The 27742-nt window shown below is 57.9% G+C and overlaps 2 protein-coding genes and 1 non-coding gene across 3 annotated transcripts in view; 2 read left to right on the top strand and 1 right to left on the bottom strand.

Annotated features, from left to right (window-relative positions):
* NSD2 (nuclear receptor binding SET domain protein 2) overlaps nucleotides 1-16079 on the top strand; it is a 58395-nt gene extending 42316 nt beyond the window's left edge. Inside the window, 10 exon segments of the mRNA XM_081812775.1 lie at nucleotides 403-582; nucleotides 1160-1316; nucleotides 1453-1658; nucleotides 2951-3054; nucleotides 4658-4927; nucleotides 5879-5995; nucleotides 12563-12704; nucleotides 12935-13041; nucleotides 14014-14218; nucleotides 14940-16079. Coding sequence (XP_081668901.1) covers nucleotides 403-582; nucleotides 1160-1316; nucleotides 1453-1658; nucleotides 2951-3054; nucleotides 4658-4927; nucleotides 5879-5995; nucleotides 12563-12704; nucleotides 12935-13041; nucleotides 14014-14218; nucleotides 14940-15211 — 1760 coding nt within the window. The 3' untranslated portion in view covers nucleotides 15212-16079.
* Nucleotides 12322-12450, top strand: LOC115942044 (small Cajal body-specific RNA 23). Its single transcript, XR_004076698.1, has one exon.
* On the bottom strand, nucleotides 15722-27123 carry NELFA (negative elongation factor complex member A). Its single transcript, XM_081812773.1, has 10 exons — nucleotides 26917-27123; nucleotides 25361-25522; nucleotides 24192-24281; nucleotides 22558-22688; nucleotides 22394-22463; nucleotides 22003-22091; nucleotides 21158-21269; nucleotides 20171-20448; nucleotides 19914-20013; nucleotides 15722-19792 (listed from the first exon to the last, which is right to left on the bottom strand). Exons 1-10 carry the CDS (start codon nucleotides 27086-27088, stop codon nucleotides 19608-19610), a joined length of 1389 nt encoding a protein of 462 aa, XP_081668899.1. The 5' UTR covers nucleotides 27089-27123; the 3' UTR covers nucleotides 15722-19607.
* Nucleotides 27124-27742: the final 619 nt, after the last annotated feature.

Genomic DNA, 27742 nt, shown 5'->3' with positions numbered 1-27742 from the left:
TAATTTTAGGAGGGGGAAACCTTTGAACCATTTTGATTCTATTTGTTCTGGCTTTAGTGCTCTTTCATATATAAGAAAATTATTTTTTTAAGATTTTATTTATTTATTTGAGAGAGACAGAAAGAGCATGAGCCAGGGTTCGGGGGAGAGACAGAGGGAGAAGCAGGCTTCCCGCTGAGCAGGGAGCCCGATGCGGGGCTCGATCCCAGGACCCTGGGACCATGACCTGAGCCGAAGGCCGACGCTTAACTGACCGAGCCACCCAGGCGCCCCTATCCTAGTTACTGTTTTCCATCAAATACTTCGTTTATTTCAGCATTAATTTTCTTAATGTGTGGGGGCTTGGTCATTTCAAGTTGCCCTGTTCACTGTTGGGTCTTCAGTGCATGTCTCTGCCTTCAGGTAAAATGATGCGGTGTGTCCGCTGCCCGGTCGCCTATCATGGAGGGGATGCTTGTCTGGCAGCCGGCTGCTCGGTGATCGCTTCCAACAGCATAATCTGCACGGGCCATTTCACTGCTCGCAAGGGGAAGAGGCACCACGCTCACGTCAACGTGAGCTGGTGTTTTGTGTGCTCCAAAGGTGAGGGCCGTGCCGCTGGGGGCTGCTCGACACTGTTACTCTGTTGGAGTCGTGTGAGTGGGTGGGGAGCGCTGCTTCTCATGGCTTCTCAGCACTCAGCTCCGGCAGGTAACCCCAGGGGCCGCGTGCGGAGGCGGGGCTTCCGCGCTCCTCCAGCTTTGGGTACTGACGTTCGTGATGTCCCCTGTCACGTGCAGTCATACACCGTGATGTTTCTGAATTAACTGTGACTGGTGCACAGACTGAGGGGAAGTTATTCATGGTGGTAGTAAAATGTGCTTTAAAAAAAAAAGATTTCAGGGAGAGAGCGTGCGCTTGCATGGGCTGGGGTGGGCCGGGGGGGAGAGAGAGAATCTCAGCAGGGAGCCCAGTGCGGGGCTTGACCCGAGGACCCTGGGACCATGACCTGAGCCGAAGTCCAGAGTCGGAGGCTTAACCGACTGAGCCCCCCAGGCGCCCCTGAAATGTGCTTTTGAGTCTGTCGCCAGGCGGCTGTTGTTAAGCTGATGTCTTAGCTCGAGGTGTGGAGCTGCCAGACCGCAGGAGGCGGCCTGAGCCAGCTCGCCCTCCCTTGCAGGGGGAAGCCTCCTGTGCTGCGAGTCCTGCCCGGCCGCCTTCCACCCTGACTGCCTGAACATCGACATGCCCGACGGCAGCTGGTTCTGCAACGACTGCCGGGCCGGCAAGAAGCTGCATTTCCAGGACATCATCTGGGTGAAGCTCGGGAACTACAGGTGCGAGAAGTAGAGCCCCGCGCTTGCCCGCCTCCTCGTTCACATGTGTTCTTTTCCCTTTGCAGGACTGAAAGCACTGAATGATTGTCACTCTGTCTGAAGAGTCTGTGAATCCTCTTTTTAATATTTATAATAGATGGTGGCCGGCAGAAGTTTGCCATCCCAAAAATGTCCCCCCAAATATTCAGAAACTGAAGCACGAGATTGGAGAATTCCCTGTGTTTTTCTTTGGGTCTAAAGATTATTACTGGACGCATCAGGCGCGAGTGTTCCCGTACATGGAGGGGGACCGGGGCAGCCGCTACCAGGGGGTCAGAGGGATCGGAAGAGTCTTCAAAAACGGTACGGAGATTTCCAGATGCAGTGAAACTACACTCTGGGGTACTTTTTGCTAATCCTGATTTCTGCTGTTGGAAAGTTTGGTTTCTGTAGAAAACACTGGGCTAAGTGTTCTAGCTGTACTTTAAATTAGAAAAAAGTAGGTTTGCAGACTGATTTGTTGAGGTACAGGATAAAATATGCTGTTCAGTAACTTTTATTAATAACATCGGTTTGTGATTAATTTCACTAAAATGCATTGGCGCTACTGTTAAGTTAGTTTCAGTAATGATTTACAGAAATTTCTTACAGCTTGCCTTTGCATAAGATGGAGGTGTGGAGGAAACTTGGCTGCCATCTAGACCAGGTGCCCCCAAAGTGTCAGGTGTGGGCAGGTAGACAGGTGCCCGCCCTCTGGTTCCACAGCCAAGGTGGGGGACAGAGAGGGACAAGAGCAGGGTGTCGTTCAGCTGACGGGTTGGGAATGCGACCACTTGACTGGAGTGAGTGGGACAGAAGGGAGACTCGGGGTGCATGCTCGGCGCGTCCAGGGAAAGCAGGCCTTTCCCGGCCGATCGCACGTAGGAGGCTCGGTGGGCCGCCTGTCTCCTCTCTTGCGGATCCTCTCACACCGTGGGCACGCAGAGACCTTCTGACAAAGGGGGAGGCATTGCAAGAGTCTCGGTAGTCACCATTGAACGGGGAAGATGTTGGAATTGGGAGGCAGCTCAACATGGCCAGTGTTAGAGGCAGCCGGCGATGGTGAAGTCAGGGTCTCACCATCCTGACTTACTGCTGGGGTCCTGCAGGTCAGGGTGGCCCCAGCGCACACGGTGTCCTCCAGGCAAACCTCAGTGGTCAGTCTCCTCCGCTCTCCCTGAGCCTGGCGCTCACTCCTCAGAGCGTGTGTGCTCGAGAGGAGCAGAATTCCGTTTTCATCTTCTGTCTTAGGACAGTCAGTTCCCAGGATTGATGCCTGTACGGTGCATCGGATCCCAGTGGAGGGTGGGGAGCTATAGCAGCATCCGCCCGGAGAAGCCGGCCCTGGGGCCTTCCTTGAGGCACAATATTGTACCGCCCAGGGCTCCTGAGCCGGACGTGCTGTGAGCACCCTTCGCTCGACGGCGTCTGCGGTTTGGCGGTAGCTGCCCCACGCGGCCTGCCGTAGCCCGCAGTTCCGGGCACGCTGGAGGCGGCGTCTGGCAGGGAGCTGGAGGCCCGCGGCCAGCCGTTGAGATGCAGAGCTGGAAGGGTAGAGGGATGAGTTCACTAAAACAAAACCTCTTCCTCACACTCCTATCTCATTGACTTTTTAGCACTGCAGGAAGCTGAAGCTCGTTTTCGTGAAATCAAACTTCAAAGGGAAGCCAGAGAATCGCAGGAGAATGAGCGCAAGCCCCCGCCATACAAGCACATCAAGGTGACGTGCAGATGGCTCGGGTGTCACTAAGGGGACTGTGGGTGGTCCTCAGGCGTCAGACTCTCAGACCTCTGGCTGCAGTGGCTAAGGGGGTCACCACGAGCAGGCGTCTGTAGCCCCGGCCCGGACAGCTGCCGGAGAAGTCGCAGGCAGAAGCAGATGCTGTCAGTGCTGAGCGTGTGTCCTTCCACGGGACGGTGACGGGGCGCAGGGCTGGGGGCGTGGGGTCTCTGCATGTGAGGTTTCAGTTTTGCCTTGGTGTGAGGCTCAAGCTGAGAGCCAGCGAGAGGCTGGAGTAACAGTCCTGGCCAGGCTGCCTGGAGCAGGAGGGGCTGAAGGCAGGCCAACCTCCTGGAGCACGCCGTCACCAGGTGCCAGGGACGTGCTCGGATGAGAGGTGGTCATCCCGGGCCACTGCTCAGCTGAGACGGGGTTCGGTCAGCTGGAGCCCTGGAGACAACATGACCTTCCCATCTCAGAGGGTGTGGACAGCAAGGAAGGACGGTGGGGGCGCTCCTGAATGTGGCCCCCGTGTTGACTGGCGGGGAGCCTGGGCTCTGGAAGAGATGAGGAGTGCTCCTCACAGCCGCAGCGCTTGGGGGGCCAGGGCCACCGTGTCTTGTTGCCCGGGGCGCGGGAGCCTCTCAGCGCGTTTGTGTGTCAGCTGGCTGCTCAGGGGCTGCAGACCCTGTGTGTAGGAAGGAAGCATTGTCTGCAGTGATCTGTGCTTAGTGTTTTCTCTGGCGAATTCATAGAAATGGAGCTCCTGGGTCAGAGAGCTCGGGACTTTTAGATACTTTTTTTTTTTTTTTAAGATTTATTTCTTTATTTGAGAGAGAGCGAGAGCATGAGCGGAGGGGAGAGGGAGGAGAATCTCCCGCAGAGCCCGACGTGGGGCTTGGTCCCACGGTCCCCGAGACTGTGACCTGAGCCAAAATCAAGAGTCGGACGCTCAAGCGATCGAGCCGCCCAGGCGCCCCATGGGACTTTTAGGTTCTGAAGGCATGTCTTCAGCTTGCTCTTCGGTGTTGTGCTGTCTGTCACCCCACAGCAGGGCAAAGCATCTTCTACCACGTTTCCCCTTGAATTGTTGGTTTCTGCTTTAGTTTCTCTTCCCTGCTCTCTGTGGCTTTTTTGTTGGGTTGCTCTTGTTCCATCATTACAAACTGCAAGTTCAGGAGGGCAGAGACCGTGTGTCCTTGTGCTCACCGCCACTGCCCTGGCCCCCTGCCTGCCGGTCATCAGATCCAGGTGCTGGAAGGCCAGCTGCCCCGCACTGTGCTCAGCACCTGCTCGTGTTCCTCCCTTGGAGCAGCCAGGCTGCAGAAGTGTCTGCTCTCTCCTGTAGATGAGGAACATGGAATAGTTGGGGTGGGATAAGGGCTCCGCTCCAGCCCACCTTCTAGAGCTCCCAGGTCAAGGTTGGCCTGTGCTGGGAGCTGCACCTGTGGGAGGTGGGGTACGCCCCCTGCCATCCCTGCCGGCCTCTGAAGCTCAGACCTTCAGGAGGCTGGGCAGGTGGGGACAGGAGTAGGGGATGGGGCGTCAGAGGCTCGTTCTCTTGGCGCATCAGCTCATAAGATGCCAATTTTCTCCCCTGCAGGTGAATAAACCTTACGGGAAAGTCCAGATCTACACAGCTGATATCTCTGAAATCCCGAAGTGCAACTGTAAGCCCACAGATGAGAATCCCTGTGGCTTTGATTCGGAGTGTTTGAACAGGATGCTCATGTTCGAGTGCCACCCGCAGGTGTGTCCTGCAGGCGAGTACTGCCAGAATCAGTGTTTCACCAAGCGCCAGTACCCCGAGACCAAGATCATCAAGACGGACGGCAAAGGATGGGGCCTGGTCGCCAAGCGGGACATCAGGAAGGTGTGTGGCATGCCCCTTCCCTTGCTTTTAAGAAATCAGGGTTCCTTTGGTGGCTTCAGCTTGGATTCGCCTGCTGGGCCTTTGCACTCATGAAAGAATGGTCTTTTTAAAAAAGGTTTTGAGTTATTATAATGGAACATGGTGAAATGTTACATGAAAGCTGCCTATCCAAGTAAGACTCAAAAATCCCCTTAGAGCATGCCTCCTGTTGGCATTTCGGTGGTTGCTTTAGGATGTGAAAGACTGTGAAGGAGCCCTTCGCTGGGTAAGTGGACAGGACACTCCAGGGGGTCACGAATGGGTGGGAGGAAGCTGTGCTGTCTGGGGGCACTGCAGGGCCAACTCGTCCGTGCCAAGAGGCCCCATGCAGTCCGCCTGCCTCTGTCCTCAGACTGAGTGACCAGCGGCGTCCATTAGGTAGGGGACAACTGCAATTGGCTTGTTGTCCTCTGTCTAGCCAAGCCAGGGCACGGCCTGGGGGCCGCGGCCTCAGACCCGAGGTCTGGTCTTGGCCTGATCCTGGGCAAAAAAGGCTGCCTTGAAACATGCAAAACCCCTGTGGTCGTGTGTGTTCCCCTGCCTGCCCTGGCGGCCAGTTCTTCTGGCCTCCTGTTGGGTGACGGGGCAGAGCTGCAGCAGGAAGTCCGGCAGGAGCTCAGGGTCCCCCCGTGGTGTCCCCAGGGGCAGTTTGCTTCAGGGAGCGAAAGTTAGGGTGTTGCTGCTTTGGGAAGGATGCTTGGATGAATTCTCTCTTGACAGCCTGTGTAAAATACGTCTAGAGTCATGTGAGTTGACTCGGACTAACTGGGGCTCTGACAGACCCCACCCCCGATGGCGGGATGGCATGTGCCCGGTGCCCCGCTCTGGTTCTCCGGCTGTGGGCTCCTGCACTCTGGAATTGAGAGCTGGTTCGTCTGTTCTTTGTCATCATCACGCTCTTCTGGTTTCCAGGGAGAATTTGTGAACGAGTATGTTGGCGAGCTGATTGACGAGGAGGAGTGCATGGCGAGAATCAAATATGCACACGAGAACGACATCACCCACTTCTACATGCTCACCATAGACAAGGTAGTGCTAACTGAGCTTCACGGCTCACGTCTGCAGCGTGCCGCCGCCCGTAACAGCGGACCTTGTCTTGTGGTGACGATACCGTGTTGTCCACGTGTCGCTCTTTTCAGATGCGTGTACATTTTCTCCTGAAGTGTACGGTGTCTTCCGACGGCTGCCTGAGGGCCGGAGCGGGCTGTCTGTGTGTGTGAGTGTGTCCTGGGAGCCTCACGTGTTCCATCGGTGCATGAAGAGTGTACTGGACAGTCGGGCTAAGGGTCAGTGAAAAGAGGAGAAAAGCACAGATTAGGAGAGTTACACATGTGTTCAGTTACACGGCGGGGCTTCCTGTTTGTTCATCGCTTGTCTGAAGCCCAGATGTGCAAAAGCAGTCTGGAACGTAGGTGTGCTAGAGGGAGGATGGGTGAGAATGCTTGTTTACGAGTCGGGGTGAGTGAGAGAAAGCGCAGGCGGGCCCTTCGCGGGTTGGTGGCAGGTGCCCGACGGGGACAGGCCCTTTCCAGGGTAGCATCGCGGTGGGCTGGTCTGGCCCCAGGGGCAGCCTGCTTGCTGCCTGAATGTTGCTTGAGGGGAAGGCAGACACGATGCATGTTTCTGCTACTTCTTGCCCTTAATCTCATAATCTAGCAGGAAGATGTGGCTATTTTTAGGAATGCTTGAAAACAAGATAGAAAATGATCACACCACGTGATTTGAATAACTCAGGGAAATGACAGAAAGATGATGGGATGAGGTCTGGAAAGCAGCCTGTTGTGGAGAATAGGATGGTCCCAGAGACCTCGCAGGGTTGTCCCCGGGGAGGCTGCAGCCCCAGGAGCGCTGGGCTCTTGGGCATTGGCTGCAGCTTGACCAGTCATGGGGCCTAGACCCTGCAACGAGAATCGTGCTTCCTGCCGAGACCCTAAATCTTGGGGCTGGGGTGCTGGGTAGGACGTCGTGGAGACAGTGAGGGAAGCCCTGCGGTGGACACGCTGCTGCTCCCGATGTTACGTTTCTCAGGTGCTGATAGTGATGCCTGGACAGGGTTGCTCCTTGTGAGGAGAAAGTGGTGATGTGTTTCAGGCTCAAGCGGCTGAGTTTGGTAACTCGCAGAGGGAAGGAGGAGTGAGTGCGCGTGAGTGCACACGCACATCTGTGTAATAGATGACACAGCGAACGTGGAAAACGTCAGTAGTCGGTGTATCTAAGTGAAGGCTGTGCTGGTGGTCCTGCTGGTAGTAGTCCATTGTTTTCCTGTAAATTTGAAATTTCTTAAGAAGAATTGGTTAGGGCGCCTGGGTGGCTCAGTCGGTTGAGCCTCCAACTTTTGATTTCAGCTCAGGTCATGAGAGTCTGCTTAAGATTCTCTCCTTCCCGGGGCGCCGGGGTGGCTCAGTCGTTGAGCGTCTGCCTTCGGCTCAGGTCATGATCCCGGGGACCTCGGATCGAGCCCCGCATCGGGCTCCCTGCTCGGCGGGAGGCCTGCTTCTCCCTCTCCCACTCCCCCTGCTTGTGTTCCCTCCCTCGCTGTGTCTCTCTCTGTCAAATAAATAAATAAAATGTTCAAAAAGAAAAAGAGTTAGTTAGAAAGGTGAGCATCCTGGACTAGAGAGGAGGCTGCTTTTCCTCCCTTGGGCCTGTCAGGAGCACAGCACCTCTGTCCACGCAGGCTTCTATAAGAGGCAGGCCTGCAGATCGCATAGGCTGGCAAACAGGAATTCTGTAGGACAGAATGAACAGAAAACTAAGAATAACCAGCCGTTGATGGAGGCCCGTCTGTCCTGCCCCCTTAAAACTCTCACAATACCTGTGCAGGATGGCAGGTTAGGGGCAGAGAGTTCTGCCGTGCTGGAGCCGATCCGTGGAGGCAAGGGTCTGCACACACAGCTTCCCGGGGGCCATGGGGCATGGAACAGGTGGTGCTCGAGTTTGAACCCTTGTGTGGGGACCACCGCCAGAGCCTGCTCAGAGGCCTGCTGTGCGGCTGGGCCCGAGGGGCCTGCGTGGACCCCATGGAGGGCTATAGTCCCAGGGGAGGGGCCGGTAAACTTGGCCCGGGGGTGGCCAATGTGTGCTTCCCTCTGCCATCCCCTGCCCTTGGGGAGTGGCAAGGGAGGTCATTTTATTAGAAATTCAACCCCTAGGCCTGTGTCTTCCCATGTTTTGTAGCCTAAATTTAAACTACTTGTGTGTTGGAAGAAATGACAAGTTGACCATTTAACACACAAATTGGTCTCTGAAATGATAATTCACCGAGGGCACCTGACTGAAGCAAAGTTAAAACCCATGACACACGAGGGACAGGTAAACAATTCATACCTCATATCCTTGCTATAAAAACAACATGGACGGGGCACCTGGGTGGCTCAGTCATTAAGCGTCTGCCTTCGGCTCAGGTCATGATCCCAGGGTCCTGGGATCGAGCCCCACATCGGGCTCCTTGCTCAGCGGGAAGCCTGCTTCTCCCTCTCCCACTCCCCCTGCTTGTGTTCCCTCTCTCGCTGTCTCTCTCTCTGTCAAAAAATAAATAAAATCTTTAAAAAAAAAAAAAAAAAAAAAAAACATGGACAAGCCCTGCCGAGGCGTTTACAGAGCACAATGGAGCAAGAGCTCCCTAAGCAGACCTTCAAAAAGTCTTAGCTTTTGGTGAGAACCGGAAGTAACATGACCTCTTATTGAAGTGGTGGGAGCCACTGAAGGAGACGTGGGCATCACGAGAGAAGAGCAGGACGCAGATGTGAACGGCTCAGACGCGCAGCCATGGGAATGAGCCCAGAAGGCAGCTGTGGAGTGCTAGGCAGCCGCGGGGAAGGCGGCTGGAGAGGAAGCTCTGGGGCTGTGGACCGCAGTGCCGGAGGGTGAAAGGTGAAAACTTCGTCAGAGCGGCCCAGGGATGTGGAACGTAGGAATGTTCGGTGGATGCTCCAGAAGCAGAGACTGGGGGATGGGGGGAAAGGCCATATGAAAAAAGGATTTTCTGGAAGCTGATGAAACTGACCAAGGTTTGAACAGAATGAATAAAAACAAGTCTATACCTAGATAGGTTATTAAAAAAACAACAACAACAACCCAGACCTGTAGGGTAGCAAAGACGGCAAAGATTGAAAGCCCCAGAGAGAAGAGGTGCATGTTCCAGGGAGCAGCTGTCCCAGGGGTGTGTGGGTAGGCTCATTGGTTAAGCGTCTGACTCTTGATTTTGGCCCGGGTCACGATCTCAGGGTCGTGAGATGGAGCGCCCGGTGCTGGGCTCCGCACTGGGTGTGGAGCCTGCTTGAGATTCTCTCCCTCCGCCCCTCCCACTTGTGCACGCGCTCTTTCTAAAATAAAACATTTAAAGTAAAAGAATCAGAAAGGTTTTAAGAGTACTAGGAAAGAAAAACTTGGCAAACGCTAGTCCAGAGAAGGCCGCTCTTGGTACGCTAACGTCAGATCAGGATGACTTTGGAGAGAGTGTCGTGGAGCGGCTGCAGCAGGCCACGGCGGTGGCAGGGAGGGGACGGGGTCTCCTGACTGGGTACGGTTGTGGGGGTGCAGGAGGGGGTGCCAGGGAGGCAGCAGTGGGGGCGGGCTCCATGTGTATCTGATAGCTTGGGGAGATCTTAGAAGCAGTTCGATGAAAAAAAAAAAAAAAAGAAGGAGATCCACAGTCAGCAGCATTAATCTCTAAAAATTAAAATAAAGAATCTACACATAGGATTCTGGTAGGAGAGGGCAGCAGCTCACTTCCAAAGCAACTACAACAAGAAGTACATACAAAGCACATCTAGAGCGGAACTGAGGACAGACAGACCCATCAACCTGAGAGCGCTGAGTTCCCACTGAGTTTCCAAGGAGGACAGCGGAGACTGGAGGCACGGGGGGCTCCTGGGAGGCGCGGGTGACAGGCCTTGGGAAGGACCATCTTCCGAGAATGAGACAGAGAAGGGACCCGTGGTGGGGGCGGCGGTGGGGACCCCCATCAGGCTGGCAGCAGAGAAGGTACCTGAGACAGCAGGACTGCTATTCCAGCTGCGAGCCGCCGTGGGCCCCCAGCGCGCTCAGAGACGGGGGACGAAGGGAGCGGCGGATGAAAGCTCTACCCGGCATTGAGCGTGGATTCTGAAGTGTGAGGAGCTGGAGGTGGCCAGACAGCCGGCAGAGCTGAGTCGGGAACTCGACGGGCTCAGGATCAGACAGGAGGAGACACGGGTGTCTGCCGGGCAAAGCTTCAGCCGCAAGGGGCATGTGGGGAGCAGCAGACGTGGGGCGGACATGACTGAGGAGGAAGGACAGAGAAAGACCAGGAGACACGCACAGCACAGGGAGCAGGCCCCGGAGCGTCCCTGCGTGGCCCCAGCCCGGAGACGAGCCTGCACCTCCGCTGACATTCTGGAAAACTCAAAGGAAATGAAAGAAAAGGACCCTGTATTTCAGGGAAATCCATCCAGAATGGCCAACAGAGTAAAAATCGTATTAAAATTACTGGTTGTGACAAAGACTCCTTTGCCAGCCAGACGTAAACACCGAACTGCTCCTCGGGAAGAGCACGAGGCTGGCTTGAGGCCGCAACACGGTCTGCAGAACAGAGGGAGCCAAAGATTCTGTGGTGAGCTGAGTGGTCCATCGGTCCTGTGGCTACAGGGTAAGAGGCAAGTGCCAAGGAACCGAGAAAGTGTAGACCCGCTCCTGACGACAACTCAGGAGACAGAAAAGAAGGCCTTTTTCTCCTGTTTGATGAAGGCCTGAGCGAGGCTCAGGAGGGAGACAAAGATGCTTGCTGCTTCCGCTGCTCCTGGGGACGGCGCAGGGAGGCCGAGCGCACTGGTGTCTGACCCCCCACACACCCCACACCCACCAATACACCCACATCGTCACAGTTTCAAAATCAGCGTTGGCCGGCCATCCCGGATCCACGCAGAGGGCTACATTTGCAAGGGTGAAGCGGGGCGTATCCGCGTGGCGCTCCCCGTCCCAGGGGCAGGCGGCAGGGCAGCCGGCGGAGGACATCCCCCGCCTCCACTCACGGAAGGCGATATTCCAGACGCAGTCAGGAGCTAGGGAATGTCGGGGGTATCTTTTGTAGCGTAGGGGGAGGGAGGGCTGGGCCAGGCTGGTCAGAAACCCTGAGTGCATAAAGCAAAAGATAAATAAAAGAGCTGAGGAAAACTGGGGAAGTTCTCAGAGAAGGCTCTGTGAAGGTGAAAATCGAGTGTTGTCCTGGGAGGAAGATTTGACACGTGGCTACCAGGGCTCGAGTATCCACAGTGCGTAGGCACAGAGAACAGAGTGAAGACGTGGTGAGCCGGCCCCGGGCATGTGGCCCTCAGCCCGCGCCCGGGAAGTGCCCACGGGAGCCCGTGGGGGCCCGTCGCTCTGTGGGCGGCGTTGGGGACCAGGGCTGACCAGGGCTGTCCCGCTACTGGCAGGCATCGCAGGCTGTGTTCTGGAAAGGGTTTGTGGGAACGCCAGCGCGGGTGCGTGAGAGTGCAGACGGCAGCGTCGTCCCTGGGGGGGGATGGCACCCCGGCGCTGGGGTGGGCGGTTAGCGGGGCCCTTAGGCCGTGGGAGAGCGTGCTGCGGGGCAAGCCCGTTGTGGTGCCATTTCTCTGCATAAGGAACACGTGGCGTGGGTGTGGCTGAGGTGGGAAGTGTCGGAGCCAGCCTGTCCTGGACACGGGGGACCCTGTGGGGCGGCATCGCCAGGCAGGGGGGCCCAGCACAGGGCTCCTAGGGCCCCAGGGGAGACCTCCCACAGACACGTGTGTTTACACGTTTGTGTGCCCCGTTCAGACACAACTTTGCACAAACTCATGACTTCCGTACTTTGCCTGATTTTAAGTGTCCTCCTGCCTGCTGGGACATTTCTTACCTCGACTGCTCCCTGTGGCATGGGGACCCCTTGTGCAGTCCAGCCAGTGACCTTTAGGCTCCAGTCTCCCCATTGCTGGCGATGAACACATCCTCATATGCACGTGCACCAGGGCAGGGCCGCCGTGGGCCTGTGTGTCTTCGGCGGCGGCGGCTTGCTCTCTCAAAACTGTCCCTGCCGGCCTGTGGCTGGCCCTGGTGTCTTGGCCAACGCTCCCGTTGCAGCGTGAGGTCAGATTGCATTGTTGTTGGAGTTTGTACTTCGTCAGCTGCTTAGGGATGCGGACACCTTCCCAAATGCATGTCTGTCTGGATCTCATCTTTGGGCATTGCTTGTTCATATCCTTTGTCCATTTTGGAACTGGGCTCCTCTTGTTCTTGTCTGTGAATGTTGAGTTTCCACCGGCCATTAGTGTTGACCTTCCCGTGTCTCCTGGCTTCTTGTTTGTCATCCGATGGGTGGTGTTGGGGAGCACCAGCTGGCTGCCCCATCCTCACCAACACTCACTGGGGCTTGGTCCTCTCCATGTGGTTGTGACCCGCCCCCCCCCCGTGAGTGAGAGAAACAGGACTGGCTTGGGGGTGTCCTGTCCGAGTGGACACGGGAGACCACGGTTTCCAGCACAACATCGTTGTCCAGCAGGTGTTAAGACGGTGAAAATTCCCTTTAAACAAGGACGTGATGGCTAAGCGCTGCCCGCGTATTCCAATGCTGCTTGAAACTTGAGTTGTACCTTACAGGACCGTATAATTGATGCTGGCCCCAAAGGAAACTATTCCCGATTTATGAACCACAGCTGCCAGCCCAACTGTGAGACCCTCAAGTGGACAGTGAACGGTGACACTCGTGTGGGCCTGTTTGCAGTGTGTGACATTCCAGCAGGTATGACACCTCCAGGGTCACAGCACGGGGCCTGGGCTGTGCGGCAGGCGGCAGCGGTCAGGCTGGAGCAGCCCGGGGGGCGGGCGCGGGGCGGGGGCGCTACAGGTGGTTCTCCTCGGAGCGCACGTGGAGAGCCGTGAGGGGGCGGGAGTGTGTTCCGTGGACCTGGCGGAGGCTCTCGCCTTGACAGAGAGGCCAGTATTTCCAGTGCTGTGTCTCTTGTCACCCAGGGACAGAGCTGACCTTCAACTACAACCTCGATTGTTTGGGTAACGAGAAAACAGTCTGTCGGTGTGGGGCCTCCAACTGCAGCGGGTTCCTCGGGGACAGACCAAAGGTAAAGGCATGGCTCCCACTGTCCCCAGCTGACATGAGCAGTTCCGACGTCTGCGAGCACGTCCCTCGTAGTGGAAAGTGGCTTCTTCTGAGCTGACTTGTAGCTGTGACAGGCGGGAGGGGGTCTTCTGCAGGGTGTGGGTGAGGATGGCCGCAGGGAGGTGAGGGCTCCCTGTCGCAAAGTGCCACAGGCTGAGGCGTGAACAACAGAACTTCTCGAGGCCAGAAACCCGCAATCAGGGTGTAGTCAGGGCTGCTCTCCCTCCCAGTGCTCTCCCAGCTTCTGGTGGTTTCCGGCAACCTTTGGTGTTCCTCGGGCTCGTAGACGCTTTCCTCGTCTCTGCCGTGATCTTCACGGGGCCTGCTCCCTGTTCTGGGTCTCTTCCTCTTCCTTTAAGGACCCTGGTCATACGGGGTTAAGGGCCCCCTACCCCAGTGTGACCTCATCCTTAGTTACAGGTAAGGTCCAATTCTGAGATGCTGGGAAGGTGCCAAATTTGGGCACGATTACCTGCCTCCTTGTGCCACATAACCTGGGCCCTAAAACACTGGCAGATCCCAGGCATCCGCCCTGAGTTGGGTGTCCACGTTGGTGTCTGCTGCTTCAACCGGAGAATGATCTCTCTCATTCACAATGAAATTCTTACTAGAAAGAGCCAAGGATGCACCGCGGCCCGGCAGGAGCCACTCTGTGGCCCGAGCGTCCCGTCAGCAGATTTGGGGGCCACTATGAGGTGCCGCTGCGGGAGACTTTCGGCAAAGCCGGTCTTACTTTCTGTGCTCAACTCTCTTCCATTTAGCGAGATGGATGGCCCTCCCTGGGCATGTGTCCTGTCCCCGTCTTCTGTCCTTTCAGTGTAAGAGCGTCTCCATGGGCCTCTGAAGCCCCTGCACCCCAACTCTGGCTCTTCGTAGTTTCTTATTGCTTCCGTCCGTGAGATTCTTTCAAGTGAACTGCACTTTTTTCTTCTAGACCTCAACATCCCTTTCTTCAGAGGAAAAGGGCAAAAAGACCAAGAAAAGAACCAGGAGGCGGAGAACCAGAGGTGAAGGGAAGAAGGAGTCCGAGGACGAGTGTTTCCGCTGTGGGGATGGCGGCCAGCTGGTGCTGTGTGACCGCAAGTCCTGTACCAAGGCCTACCACCTGTCGTGCCTGGGCCTGGGCAAGCGGCCCTTCGGTGGGTGAGCGGGCCCCCTGGCAGCCTTTGGGGGTCCCTGTCGATGGCTCTCCTCTCCCGGTCACAGATTCGCTGGTGACTCAGGTAGTGAGGCCCAGCCTGGGGAGGTCTGCACACGGAGTCAGCGTCTGCGGCGCGAACGGTCGTGGAACCTCTGAGGCTGCCCCGAGCGGAGGCCACACCAGAGCTGATGGCATGGGAGGAGGGGACAGGCCAGGAGGGGACAAGCAGTGGGCTCTACCTTGCGCTTTCAACCTCGTTTCGGACAGATTGTAGGCGCCACTGTGAAAATGTCCACTGGGGTCTCAGGAGAAAAACAGGCCTTTAGCCAGAGAAACTGAAAAGCTATAAAAGGAAAAGTCCGACACGTCTGAGTGTAAAAAAAAAAGCAATTATGACAGAGCACGATTTCATAGGCAAATGGGAAAGCTATCTGCAGGAGGTGTGATGGTGCCCCGTGCACACTGACGTCAGGAAGACCGCGGGTCCAGGCCACGGTGGGGTCACAGGAGAGAAGTCGGCGTGTCAGCGGGGCGCGTGCCCTCCGCCGGGCCTGCCCGCCTTCGCTTCCCTTCACGTTTTCACAGCTCAGCAGGAAGCAGTGTCTTGTCTTAATCTGTGTCTGTCTCACTGGATGGTTTTAAAATTGGTTTTCAACCATGAAGAGATTAGAAGTTGTTCGGTTCTGTCACTTCTGCTAATTTGTCATGTTTCATTGCAGGGAAGTGGGAATGTCCTTGGCATCATTGTGACGTGTGTGGCAGACCTTCCACTTTGTTTTGCCACTTTTGCCCCAATTCGTTTTGCAAGGAACACCAGGACGGGACAGCCTTCAGCTCCACCCAGGACGGGCGGTCCTACTGCTGCGAGCACGACTTGGGGGCAGAGTCGGCTCGAAGCGCCAAGACTGAGAAACCCTTTCTGGAGCCCACCAAGTCCAAGGGGAAGAGGAAGAGAAGAAGGTGCTGGCGGAGAGTCATGGAAGGCAAATAGCGCCAGGCAGCGGCTTGGCCAGATCCAAGGGTAGAGGGCCACGCGGGGGACTGGCCCGGAGGACCCAGCCGTGTAGGCCTCCTGGGGGGGGAGCGCCTGTCCACCACTGAGCCATCCTCAGCAGCGCCCGCTGCGTCTGCACTGACGACCCGTCTGGGCCGCGAGGTTCAGAAGGTTCCCGGACACACAAGCCTTAGTACACAGCATTACAGCTACACTTGAATTTCTGAGAATGTCAAGGTCCCCTCCCACTCTATTTTTGTAGGTTAAAGTTATAATTGAAAAGTAATTGGCATATGAAATGTTTCTATCTCACCCGAAACGTAGAGAGTAGTATTTTTCTAAAGGATCACTATTATCTCTTTAATCTTAACAATGTTACTTGGCCTGCTTACCGGTCTTCATCACTCAGGAGAGACCAGGGTGGGGCCTGGGCAAGGACTCAGACCCTGGATTCCCTGGAAACCATGATTTTGATCATTATTTTGCTCTCACGAAACAGCCGTATGATTTTTGTCGTACTAATGTGAAATTTTTCCTCAAAACGCTTCTTTTCCATCCTAGTGAGAAGCCGGCCCCGGGAGCAGTGGTAGAGGTAGCGTTGTCGTGAGGTGCCCCCGTGGCTCGTGCTGACGTGGATCTGGACCGAGTGGCGCCGCGGCGTCGGCCTCCCAGTGTGGGGTCTGCGCGGCCCAGCCCCTCCCGGGCGGGCTGGGGCTGGCGCTTCTCACCTGCCTGCCTCCTGAACGCACTCGGTTCTTGCCAACATCTGGGGGAAGACTGTGTGTATTTGTTTCGTTTGGCTTTTCTCTACCAGTTTCTGGCTTTTATTCTCAATATATTTTTGCTAAACTTGTTTCACAAATTACCACCGACTGAAATGTGTATTTACTGATGCGGCCCCGAGTCGTCCCAGCGAAAGGAGCGGAACTCGGTAGTGAGTTTGTGTCAAGAGAGGAGTTCGTGACAGTGGCTCTGTAGAAGCTGCGTTGTGCCCTGTGGTGACGGCTGGGTGCAGGGCAGGTGCTTGCCGCCCTGGGGACCCAGAGCACGTGGGGGACGTGCATGTCCAAAAAAGGTTCCCTCAGGGTCTGAGGAGAGACCCGGAGTTTAGAGCGGTCCCATCTAGTTACTGCCACTGAGTCACACGTGTGGGTCTGTTCGTGGAAAACGTGCTCAGCCGGGACGCCGCGGAGGAGCGCTCGCGCCGGGGCTCCGGGCCTGTGCCGTGGGCGCAGCAGCGGGCGGGCGCCCGGCCTGGGTTTCCCCGGGAGATGGCCACTAACTTTCCCTTATTAGAAGGCCCAGCCCCACAAAGTGAGAAGCTGCTGGGAATATGAAGTTGTCGTCTCTCTCTCGAAGTTCCTCTTGACTGTGGGGAGTCCGGAGCGCCCCGAGGGCAGGGGTCCTGTCAGACCACCCGCGTGCCCTCCGTGGGGCCTGCAGTCTCCGTGCTCGCAATGGGAGGGAAGGGGATACTCAGCGGCAGATGCTGTCTTCTGCTCTTTCTTCTTAAGATAACCTAAGGAGGACATGTATCCTGCAGAGACGTATACACAGCCCTTCTTGAAAACTGCTCCTGAGGTCTCCTGCTCCTTGCACAATTGCAGGATGTCCTTGGACCCAGAGCCCTGGTCACGGCTTCTCCGTGGTTCTGTGACGTGAGCTCTTGGGGGCGGTGGTCTCTGCCAGGTTCTGACCACAGGGAAGAATCTGCTCCTGGTGTGAGGCTCCCTGGTGTCTGCAGGCCCGCGCCTCCCCCAGCACTAAGAGCAGAGTTTTACCGACTGTGGCGGTCCCTTTGGTGCCTCTCCTACCGCCGTCCTGGAGAAAGGAGCCATACACGGCGACCCAGGAGATACGGGACCTTGGTCATCAGTTGACTCCTGCATGTGGCTCAGGTGACCTCCGGAAATGCACTTGCTTTGGTAAGACACGGGGACTGGGTGGGGGGGGGGGGCTCAGTTTAGAATTCTTAATTACTCTCAAATCGTCCTAAGAAAATACTGGATTGTTGTATAGATTTATGCTCCTTATTCCCCGAACAACTTGGAAGGTTGTTCCAGCAACGGGTCTGGCGGCGCTCTGGGCCAGGGCCCGAGGCCGTGGGGGCCCTGCAGGAGTCCGCTCTTCCGAGGCTCGGGGCCTGGGGTGCGGGCCACGCGCCTCGCTTGTCCTTTCCCACCAGCGAAGGGACTTCTGCAGAAGTCAGACCATCAGACTGGGCTTGCAGTGCACTTTGGGGAGCAGATTAACTTATTTTTGTATTTGACGTAGTAAAAATCTTGTGATTTCTTGAGTCACTTTGATATTTTCAAATTCTACGACCTTTCTGAAGGAAATACTGGAAAAATTATTTTAAATATGGTTATCCTCTTTCCAAAAACTGTTGAACTAATGAGCAAATAACACTAACTTTGAAAAACCTCTAGAAAACCGGTTTATAAATCTGAGTACAACCAGGCTGCAGCGTGGCGGCTGAGCCCAAGGGCTCTCCCACGGCGGCCAACGCGCTTCGCTCCGAGTCAGAGGGAGAGCTCGTGTAGGGGGAGTCGGTCTTTCTGAACATCAGCTTCAGTCCTTTGTCATGAACATGAAGCAGAAACAAAGCGAAAATTGCCCCATCTCCGGATTCCTCAGCATCGGGAATGGCCGGCACCGTGGCCCCAGCAAGGTCGCGCCTGCCCGCGCCAGCACCGGTCTCCGGGTGTCGGGCCCGGGAACGTGTCCACCCCGGCATTCATGACATGGGACCACTAGGGGAGTCGAGCATGGCGCCCACGGCGCGCGGGGGAGACACCGTTTGCCCCGTCATGCGAGGAGCCGCGCACGACACCCCGCCTCCCGGGCCTCCCACACGCTCAGGCCCGCGCTTCGGATGCCTCTCAAGTTGTGACCCTGACCACACAAACCACAGGGTGTCTAGTGCCCACCTTCCAGAACTACAGATAAGCCTGTTTTGATGAAAATTAACACAAATGACTGTTGCCCAATTCTCGATCCTCCGAGCAGCATGGCATTGGGTGTTTGTTAGTCACTAGAGTGAATTGCTCACGGGCGTCGTGGTGTCCGCCGTACCCTGTTGAGATGTGAAACGCCCTGTCCGAAATTAAATACGAACTGAAATGGTCTGTCGGCGTCGGAGCTTCCTACAGGATGAGGTCAGGCTCCTTTTAGGAACACTCGGTGCTCTCACCAGTCCGGATAGACTTAAAAACTTGAAGTTCCTTCTGGGGGGTAACAGACTGAACTGTAGACGTGAGAACTTCCAGTCAGGGGAAAATAGCATTTAAAGTGGGACATTGTGTTTGAAAAACTGTGTATGAGTATTTTTGTATTAAAATTTTTTTAAAGGCTTTTTTTTTTTCTTAAACTTATTTTATATGGGATTGCATTTTGAAGTTTGGGACTTCTTCCCACTTTTCCAGTTCCTTTGGCACCTGGCACAGCCCTGACATGCCCCCGTCCCCCGACTGCCGTCCCGCTCGCGACTTGCCAGGGAGAGGCTGACGGGGCCTCGGGAGGTTCAGCCAATACCAGACACAGTAAGTGGGGCATTCCTTCTGGAAAAATGCCCACCCCCTTCTTGGGGTAAATAATTTGATTACCGAAAATCCCCATTAAAGGAGAAACCGGTCAGGAGAGGAGCTGCCGACTCTTCTCAGCTGGCGCTCGCTCAGCTCCAGGTCCTCTGTCTTCTCCGATAAAGAGCCTCTGGCCGTTGTCAGAGGGGGGTGACCGTCCTGCGGCCCCCACCCGCCCCCCACCCCGAGAGGGCCTGCGGCCCTGGAGCAGAGCGGCCAGGCTGGCCCGAAACACAGCTCCGGGGCTTTCTTTAGAAAAGCTATACTTTAATTACTCGGATCGTTTGTACAATGAAAACAGGCACCAGAAGACTGGTCTCAATGCTCACAACCGTACAAAAGACAAATACAAAACCTGCGCGTGGCGTGTGCGGCCCGGCGTCTCCCGCTCCGGGGCACGTGGCAGGCCGTCCCCACCCCGTTCTCAACTGTGCTGGGCCTCACTTTGGTCCCCTCAACCTCGTGGGACGGGAAGAGCGGCGCGCTACCAAGGAAGAGCCCTCCCTCACGGTCAGTGGAATTTAAGAAAAAAATAAAAAAAAGATAAAAGTCTAACAGGCAGAGCTGTCGCTAAAATTAGGAAGTTATAACTTTTTTGGTTAACTTTAACATTCAAAAATGCAATATTGAATCCAAAAAAGTATCTGAAATCACACAAAAGGTAACCCATATTAAAATTTAAAAAGTAAGTCCAGAACACCCCCGAGAAATGAACCTAAAAGCTTCCGCGGGCTGGGGCTCGGCAGCAGTTGCGGGCCGGTCACAGGTCGTCCCTCAGCCCCGCAGAGAAGGCGGGCGGGGGCGGGGGGCCCCTAGGACACGTTGGCCATGGGCTTGTACTTCTTGAAGCGCGTCCACTGGCCTGTGGCATAGTTCATCTCGAACACGGTGTCCACCAGCATGGTGGTGCTGCCCTGGCCATCCGACTTGGGCAGGTCCTCCGTGTGCTCGCTCAGCTTGATCTGGATCACGTCGCCCTGCTCCTGGCATGGGTTCTCTGCGGAGGGCAGGGGCTGCTGGGCGGGGCGCGGGGGGGTGGCGGGGAGCCCCTTCCCCCACCCTGCGGGGGGGCCCTCATCCCCCCACCCACCCCCTCGGGGCCAGCCGTGCACACCCACCTCGGGAGCCGGCCATGAAGCCCAGGATGAGGGCCTTCTCGGGCCGCGTGACTTTGTTGGCCGTCTTGAACATCTCCTGCGCAGCGAACATCTGCTCTCTCTGCAAGCATGGGGAGAGGGGGTGTGGGTACCCAGGCCCAGCCAGCAGCCCCGCCCGTGTCCACCTGGAGGCCCCTGCCCGGCACTCTGCAGGTGTGGGTGGCTGAGGCCACATGCCCTTCCTGGTGGCTGTCGCCTGTCACCTAAGGCACACCTACCGTGAGCGACAGGTTCTTCTTGGGCTGTTGCTGAGCAGGGGGCTGGGTCTGTGGGGTGACCATGGCCACCGGAGGTGTCTGGGCGGCTGGGGTGACGGCTGGAGGTGTGGTGGGCGTCAGCGGGGAGGTGGGTGTCGAAGGCGCAGATGCGGCCGGGCTCGGGCCACTGTTGTACATGGGGGCCCTCTGCTTGAACTGCGCCGGCAGCGCGGGGCTGGGGGCACTGGGCTCCTCGGGCGGCCGGCTGGCCTGCAGGCCGGCTTCCCGAGAAGACGGTGCTGTAAGCAGAGCAAGATCTGGTGAGGGGGCCGGCCGGGCCCGGGGACCCCCGCCCCTGCCCCCACCCCCCCGCTCCGGAAAAGTTGGGCAGGCTCTGCCCCACCTCCCAGGCCCCGACCACTCGACCCTGCTCACCCTGAGACCTCAGCTCCGGGTCCCCACGGCGGGGGACAGAGACCCCCACCTTGGAGCCAAAGGTCTCCGGCTTCCCCAGGCCCGCAGATGAGGTGCGAGGCCCGGCGCCCTCGCCCCCACCCGCGGCCCTGGTAAGACAGGAAGGCCGCTGCCTCCAGCCTGATGAGGCCGCTGGCCCCCGCGGCCCTTCTCTGGCCACTTGCGCTCCCGGGACCAAGCTCCTGGTGGGCAAAGCCAAGCCCAGTGGAGTGAGAGCCCCAGAGGCGAGGCCATTACCCTGGGTCCTCCTCCTCTTCTTCAGAGAGGCCGGGACCGTGAGGGGACCCCTGAGCCCCGAGGCACAGTCAGCCAGGCCACCCCCCGCCCCCAGCAGCACGTGCTCCCGCCGCACTATGCAAAGGGGCCGCTGCCTGTTTGCCCCCAGAAAAGGCAGAGCAGCTGAAAACTCTGGGTTCGCTCCTGGAAACTCAGCACCAGCGACGGCTCGGGAAGGAGGACACGGCAGCCCCGTGGCAGCGAGTCCGAGGCAGATGCCACTCCGTCCCATCCCCAGCGGGTGGGCAGGGAGCTCACCTGCCGGGCTCTCGGAGCTGGGGACGTAGGACGAGGCTGGGACCGCGCTGGGTGTGGCAGGCAGGTAGCTCGTGGAGGGCAGTGCCGGCTCGCTGTTCAAGGACCCGAGTTTCTGGAACACAAGAGTTTACAGTCCCTCCTGGAGGCAGGGGGGGGGGGGGGGGCCAGGGCTGGCTCCGGCGTAAACCTCCGTCCCCAAGCCTGAGGCAGGACAGCGGGCTCCGCTCTCCTCGGGGCGGGGCTGCCCCCTTCTGCCTCGGGAGCTTCCCAAACCAGCCGCCGCTCAGGAGAGGAGGAGGTTGTTCGAGGTCTCCTCTTACCACAAAGCAAGCGACGACGGGAAGACTCCCTCGTTGCAGGAAATGAGGGAACAGCCCCGCAACAGGAGGAAACTAAGCCACTACCCAGAAACAACCGCGGCCCCGGGGCCTTCCTCCAGCTCCTAGCCCGTGGCCCTGAACCCACGCGCTGCGCGTGCACGGTCTGCGGGGACCAGACTCCCAAGCAGCAGGCCGTGTGGCCGCCGACCTCCCCAGTGACGGGCAGGCCTCACGCCCCACACAAGGGGCCGACGGCCAGCGCGCGCCCTCCCTCCCTCCCTCCCTCCTGCAAGGCCAGCACTGCCACCTCCACCGGAAAGGGGGGAAACCGAGGCACAGCAGTGAGGAGACTCGCCAAGGAGCCCCCCAGAGAGCCCACGCGATGCCCCCCGTCAGGGCCTCCGGCCGGCGCTGCCACCCACAGGGCACGTTGTGTGGCTAACCCCGGGACGAGACGAGAGGGAGCGCGCACGACGGCGCGTGAGGGGCCGGGGGGCAGACGGGCCATCGGGGTCGCAGCCCCACCTGCGTGGACACCAGGCCAGCCGCGTAATCCGGGGTGGCGTTCTCCACAACGGTCTCCTCCTTGGCCGGCTTTTCCACCACTTCCGCATCTGCCGACAAAGCAGAGTCCTCGCCGGTGCCCCGACCAGCGCAGCAGCCCACGTGCGGGTCCCCGGGGTGCAGGAGGGGCCCCGCCAGCCGCGCAGCGAGTGCGCGCTTCAAAGCCAGTCTCCGGGCAGAGCGCGCGGTGAGCTGCTTTCGGCAAAGGTCTGCCACGTGTGATCGCGGCTCCCCCGTTAAGGACCATCTTGTCACGACACAAAGGTCGCCAGTGGCGCGAGAAACGGAAGAGGGAGCGGTCGGGGGCGCAGGCCCGACCCGCACGACCCTGCCGGGAGCCCCGCGTACATACCCAGCGTCTTCCTCCTCCTCTTTGCCTCCCGGCCGGCGCCCACCATATCCAGCTCAGAGATGTCGAGCAGCTGCCGAAACAGACAGAAGCCCGCCCGTGACCGCCGTGGGAGGGGCGCCGGGCCGCGCTGCCGAGGCCGCGGACGCCAGCGGGGAAGTGCCCACCTTCACTCCCCTCTCCTTCCGCAGCGGCGTCCTCGAAGGCGGGATGGGGGTCCGGTTCCCGGCAGGGCTGAAGACACTGGGGGCGGTGGGGCTTCGGAAGGGCGCCTGCTTCGGGATGCCTTTGAGCGGGGCTGCGGAGAGGACAGCGCCCGTCGGTGGCCGCCTGGGACGGGGCTGCCCCGCACAGCAGGACTCGAGGGAGTGCCTTGTCCCCTGCCACTTCCACGCTGTTCCACAAGAAGCAGAGGCCGCTCCGCCAGCCCCCTGGACGGGAGCGAGGCCCAGTGCCCCCCGCCCGCCCCCCACGAGCCCATCAGATGCTCAGCAGGCGTGACCCCGATTCCCATGGACTGGCTGGGTCTCTGAGGTGCTGCAGGTGACGTCACCAGGGCACCAGTGACCCCGGGCCTTAGGGGGTGAGGGGCCACCTCTCCAGGGAGCCCAGCACTCAGGCATCAAGTCAAAGAGCGAGGCCATAGGGAGTGATGACATCACAGCCAATCTATGACATTTTTGCCAAAAACACCAAAAAACAAAGCTGCCACACCCACACCCACCCACCACCCCGGGACTCAGCCTGGCTTCCTTCTCGCACCTCCCGGTGATCAGGTCTGTCCACGGCTAGATGCCCAAACGCCCTGCAGACAGAATCCGCCCCCCGCCACCGAGTCTGGTCCCCAGTCTGTCGAAACGGACTCGCCTGGCACACAGGGATGGTGCCTCCCGAACAGGGCCCGTCCCCGTCCCCGGGCATCTGGCGCCCTCCCCCCCCCGCCGCCTCCAGGCCCCCATCTCAGCGCTCGAACACAGACCCACACTCCCATCTCACACTGTGACGCGGGCGCCGCCAGCAGGACCAGGGAAGCACGCTGGACCTTGAACTGGACGCTGTGTCAAGGGCACAGTGACCAGGCCACTGCCCTCAGGACCTCGCTGGGGCAGGCCCTACAGAACGGGACGTCCCCCGCCAAGGCTTCCCCCTGGGCTCCAACAGGTGCGTGCATCTCAGGTGACCCAGCTTCCCTGCTGTTCGGTCGGCCCTGGGCCCTGGGACGCGGGAGAATGGCCGTTCTGCCCTCTTGCCCTCTGGGTTTTCTGTCCAGTGCCTTCTGGGGACAAGCCCCAGGGCAACCGGGCTTTCTCGTCACAGCATCCGTTCTGTTTGTGTGCAGGGCTGTTTCCAACCCTGAGGGAGGCGGGAGGTGCGGCCTGACAACACAACCTGGGGCCACCACCTCCATCTGCAGGGGGCGCCCCCTCCCTCCCCCCACAGAGCAGGTCTGGCAGCGACCCACACCGACCCACACCGACCCACACCCGCCTGTGCTCGCTACTCGGCGGGGGGAACCAGCGTTTCCCTCAAATTCTGGTCAGGCTCCTCTTAGCGTGTTCACACATGAACTGCCAGGTCCTTCTGCAAGTGGAAAACCTGAACTCAACCCTGAGCTCTCTCCTCATTTCACGTGTTCCCTTCACCAGCACACAGGGCGCCTTCGGGGCCTGTGGCCCGCGCAGATCTCAACACTTAAAAACGACGCTGCTAACAAGGACGGACCCGGACTCTGAGGCCGAGCCCCAGGCTCCGACAAGCCAGGGACAGCTCAGACCTGGGCCTGCCCGGGAGCGCGCCTTACTTGTGGTGTCCATCTTCCGGAGCAGCCCCCGGCCCTTGGCGTGGAAGGGCACCCCCGCACTCCTCTTCAGCTGCTGGGCCGTCTCGGTGGCTGTAAGAGGGTTGCGTCAGGTGAGCCCCGCGCCCGTCACCGCAGGGGCGCGACGCCTCACTGAATCTGCTCCCGAAGAAGCCAGATCTGCACGCGCTGGTACAGACTCAGAGCCCTCTTTTCCTAAATAAGCATCACGCGTTCCTGAGAAGCCCAGCCCCGCTTCCAACGTCCTGTTTTCTGCTTAGCAAACCCTACTCTCAAGGAAGCAGAGCCAGGGGGCAGAAAGAACCGCACTCCAGACGCCCCAAAAGGGGCTTTCTGTCTCGCCGGCGGTCACCGGGCAAGGTATGCTGTTTCTCCTCACAGATGCATAAATACGAGGAAGGAGACGAGAATTTCCTGAGATGGCTCAGTGGGGACGGGAGAAGGGGAAGGTGAACCGCAAGGCGGCGGTGGGGCGGGGGGGCACCAGGGCCTGAGCCTGCGCCCCGTCCTGCGGGCTCCGTGAAGCCACAGAGCAGCCCTGGACCCAGGACACCAGGTTCTTGGCAATCAGGGCATTTATGTATATGGTTCATACCAAGTCCATGGCCATTCAAAATAAAAGCTAACTGAAATCTGAGTTTTGCCATTTGGTTGAAGGACTCCATTTCCTTGCCTTTTTATCTGGCAAATACCTTCCACATGCATTTGATAACACCACTATTTGAGAAAACATTAAATAAAATGGCCAAACATCTTTAAGGTCAAAGGGACATCATCTGCAACTCCAGAAAAACACAAAATTACAAGAGTGAAGGCCCAGCCTTTCAAAAAGCCCTCACGAGGCCACCTTTCTCCCTGCCCACGTGACTCGGTTTGCAGATTTCATTTTTGTAACAAAGATTACAGACACTTTAACCTAAAAATTCTGTTCTAAAGCAGACTTCAGAACACAGTTTAGCATAGCAGTAATACATTTCTAAAAAAAAAAAAAAACAACCCAAAACTTTATGTAGCCACTGTCTGGAACAAAGTTTCTTAAAATCTAAAGGAACTCTAGAAATAAACACCACAGAGGAAGACAGAAGCGTGATCTGAGCTGTGGAGTCCCTAGCGCTGCTGGGCCTCCGGGGCGGGGGGGGGGGGGCACTCACATTTCTGCAGGAGCTCTGCCCTCAGCGTAGCGCTCTTCGGTTTCCTTTTTAACTGAAAATGTTTCACTGGGGGAGTGAGGGGTCCGGCGAGGGTCGTCAGGGCGTTTTTATTCAAGTACTGGCACTCCAGGGGCAGCATGGCAGACGCTTCACACTCGTTCACTGCTCATTCGAGAACCAACACAACACGTTAGGAGCTGCGTCCCCCTCACCCGGCCACAGCTAGCACAGCTCATGTGAAAATGCGAACCAAAATGCAGTCTCCTATTTATGGTCCTGGATCTTCCGCTTTGTTTTCAACACAGAAAACAAGTGCATGGCCTCCCCAGAGGCTCCTCTCCACCATCACCCAACAGTCAAGGCCGCCAGCGCGGCTGCTGGTCAGATGGGTGGCCCAGCCGCTACATCCTGGGTTTGCCTGCGCTCAGCCTGGCACCCCAGACGAACGTCAATAGAACCATTTTTGGAAGGTGCTGGAAGCATCCCAAGGGCATCAGAAATGCTGAGACACGCCCCCAGCAGTAGGAAGGGAAAGTCTGTGGTGGTCACAGCCTGTGGTCGCTCCCGGCCCCTGCTGCATCCTGGCCCTCAGAAGCAGCACCTAGGCAGCTATCTGGCTCTGGGTGTTCACCCAGGAGTCCAAGCTCAGGAGAAACCCTGGGGGAAGGAGCTCAAAGCCAGCCCCCACTCTTCCTATGCACCCCTCCCCCATGCCAGCCCCTCTAGGACCAGGCCCCCCAGGGGCCAAGGAGCCCACCTGCAGCTGAAGACAGAGCAGGCCCTTCCCACCCAAGAGATGTCACCCAGGTGGGCATGGACCTCACGTGGACCCTTGTCAAGCTAAGCACCAGGACAGAGACATCTTGGGTCTACTTCCCGGTGCTCCCGCAGCATCCGTGGAGTGTGTGGGCCATTAGAGATCAAGTGAAAACTGATAGTGTGACGGGGTGGTCACCTCGTAGGGGAGAAAGGGCTGTGTCAGGGGCCACCTGCAGGGGATGATGGTCCAGCCACTCGGCCAGCAGCAGCACGTGTTCCGTCTCTAAGGGGCACGCCAGATCCAGTTCTCCAAACGAGGAGAGGCACCTGGGGAGGAACAGCCTGCCTCCTCCTCTGTGTTCTTTCTGACCGTCTGAGAATATTTCCTAAATGGTTTTCAGCTCACTTTCAAAACAACTGAACCGGTGATATTTTCAAGACACATTTCTGAGCATCTACTCTGTGCCAAGGAATGTTCTAGGCTCTGAAGTTGCAACCTGAAGGGGCAGAACCCATGGCCTCAATGAGCTGAGCAGGGAGAGAGTGCACGTGAACGCGAAAACAGTAATAAATCTCAGATACAGCAAGCGTGGTGAGCAGCGGCCTGTCCCAAGCTTGTTTCTCAAAGCCTCTGTGCAGCTAGAAGCTGGGGGGCAGCGTCCGGGGCGGCAGGGGCGGGCTGGGTACACAGCGCGCAGCACAAAATGCCACGCTCTAGACGCCAAATTCACTCCAGAAAAGAGGTTTAAAGGAAGACCTGTTTCCCTCCTCCCAGCATAAAACACACACACAAATACCCTTTTCTCTAAGTTCTCCTAAAATATCTTGAACGTTGGGATTCTGCTCTTCGAGGTCAAGGTTAAGCGAGCCTGTGTCGGGAAAGGACTTCAGGATGTCAGCTACCATGAGAACCCAGGGGTCCGAGTCCAGGGTGGCCAGCTGGATAATCTCCGCCAGGGCGCCCTTCATCTGCCGAGAAAGGAGAGACAGTAGTCCTGAGCGGGGGCCCCCAAGAGACGCCCCCCTGCCCGCCCCTCCCGGGAACACCCCCCCCACCACTCTGACACGCGCCCCGCCTTGCTCCGGATGGTAGGACGGAGTTGGGCAGAAGCCAGCGTCCATGCACCTTTGTTTTTAAACAGAGAGGAGGGGCGCCTGGGTGGCTCAGTTGGTTGGGCGACTGCCTTCGGCTCAGGTCGTGATCCCGGAGTCCCGGGATCGAGTCCCGCATCGGGCTCCCTGCTCGGCGGGGAGCCTGCTTCTCCCTCTGACCCTCCCCCCTCTCATGATCTCTCTCTCTGTCTCATTCTCTCTCTCAAATAAATAAATAAAATCTTAAAAAAAAATTTTTTTTAATAAAAAAATAAATTAAACAGAGGGGAGCCCCCTCTGCATCCCACTGTAGCTTCTGCGGGGCACACGACAGCATCCCACCTCTACAGCAACTGCCTCCACGCCTGGCCCCATCCTCTCGGGAACCTGCGGGCTCTCCTCCCTCTGTGCCCCCACCCACGGCCATCGCGCTTCCCCGGGCTGCCACAGCCTCTGCCGGCTCGCGACGCCCACTCACACTGGTGCCCCCACCTGGGCCTGTTAGCCGCCCACCCTCCCCTGGGGGCCGCA

This window comes from Leptonychotes weddellii, chromosome 2 (assembly GCF_054177405.1).
Source record: "Leptonychotes weddellii isolate Sample4059 chromosome 2, ASM5417740v2, whole genome shotgun sequence".
Lineage (NCBI taxonomy): Eukaryota > Metazoa > Chordata > Mammalia > Carnivora > Phocidae > Leptonychotes > Leptonychotes weddellii.
The sequence above is the reverse complement of the archived record's forward strand: the minus strand, read 5'-3'. Positions and strand labels throughout refer to the sequence as shown.

Excerpts from the sequence above, each read along its gene's own strand:
- NELFA (XM_081812773.1), bottom strand. The coding sequence starts at position 27,088 with ATGAAGGGCGCCCTGGCGGAGATTATCCAGCTGGCCACCCTGGACTCG. Across the intron at positions 22,689-24,191 it reads CCGGAAGATGGACACCACAA|CCCCGCTCAAAGGCATCCCG; the intron begins GTAAGGCGCGCT and ends TCCTCTCCGCAG. Across the intron at positions 20,014-20,170 it reads AGAAGAACCTGTCGCTCACG|AGAGAGCAGATGTTCGCTGC; the intron begins GTAGGTGTGCCT and ends CCATGCTTGCAG.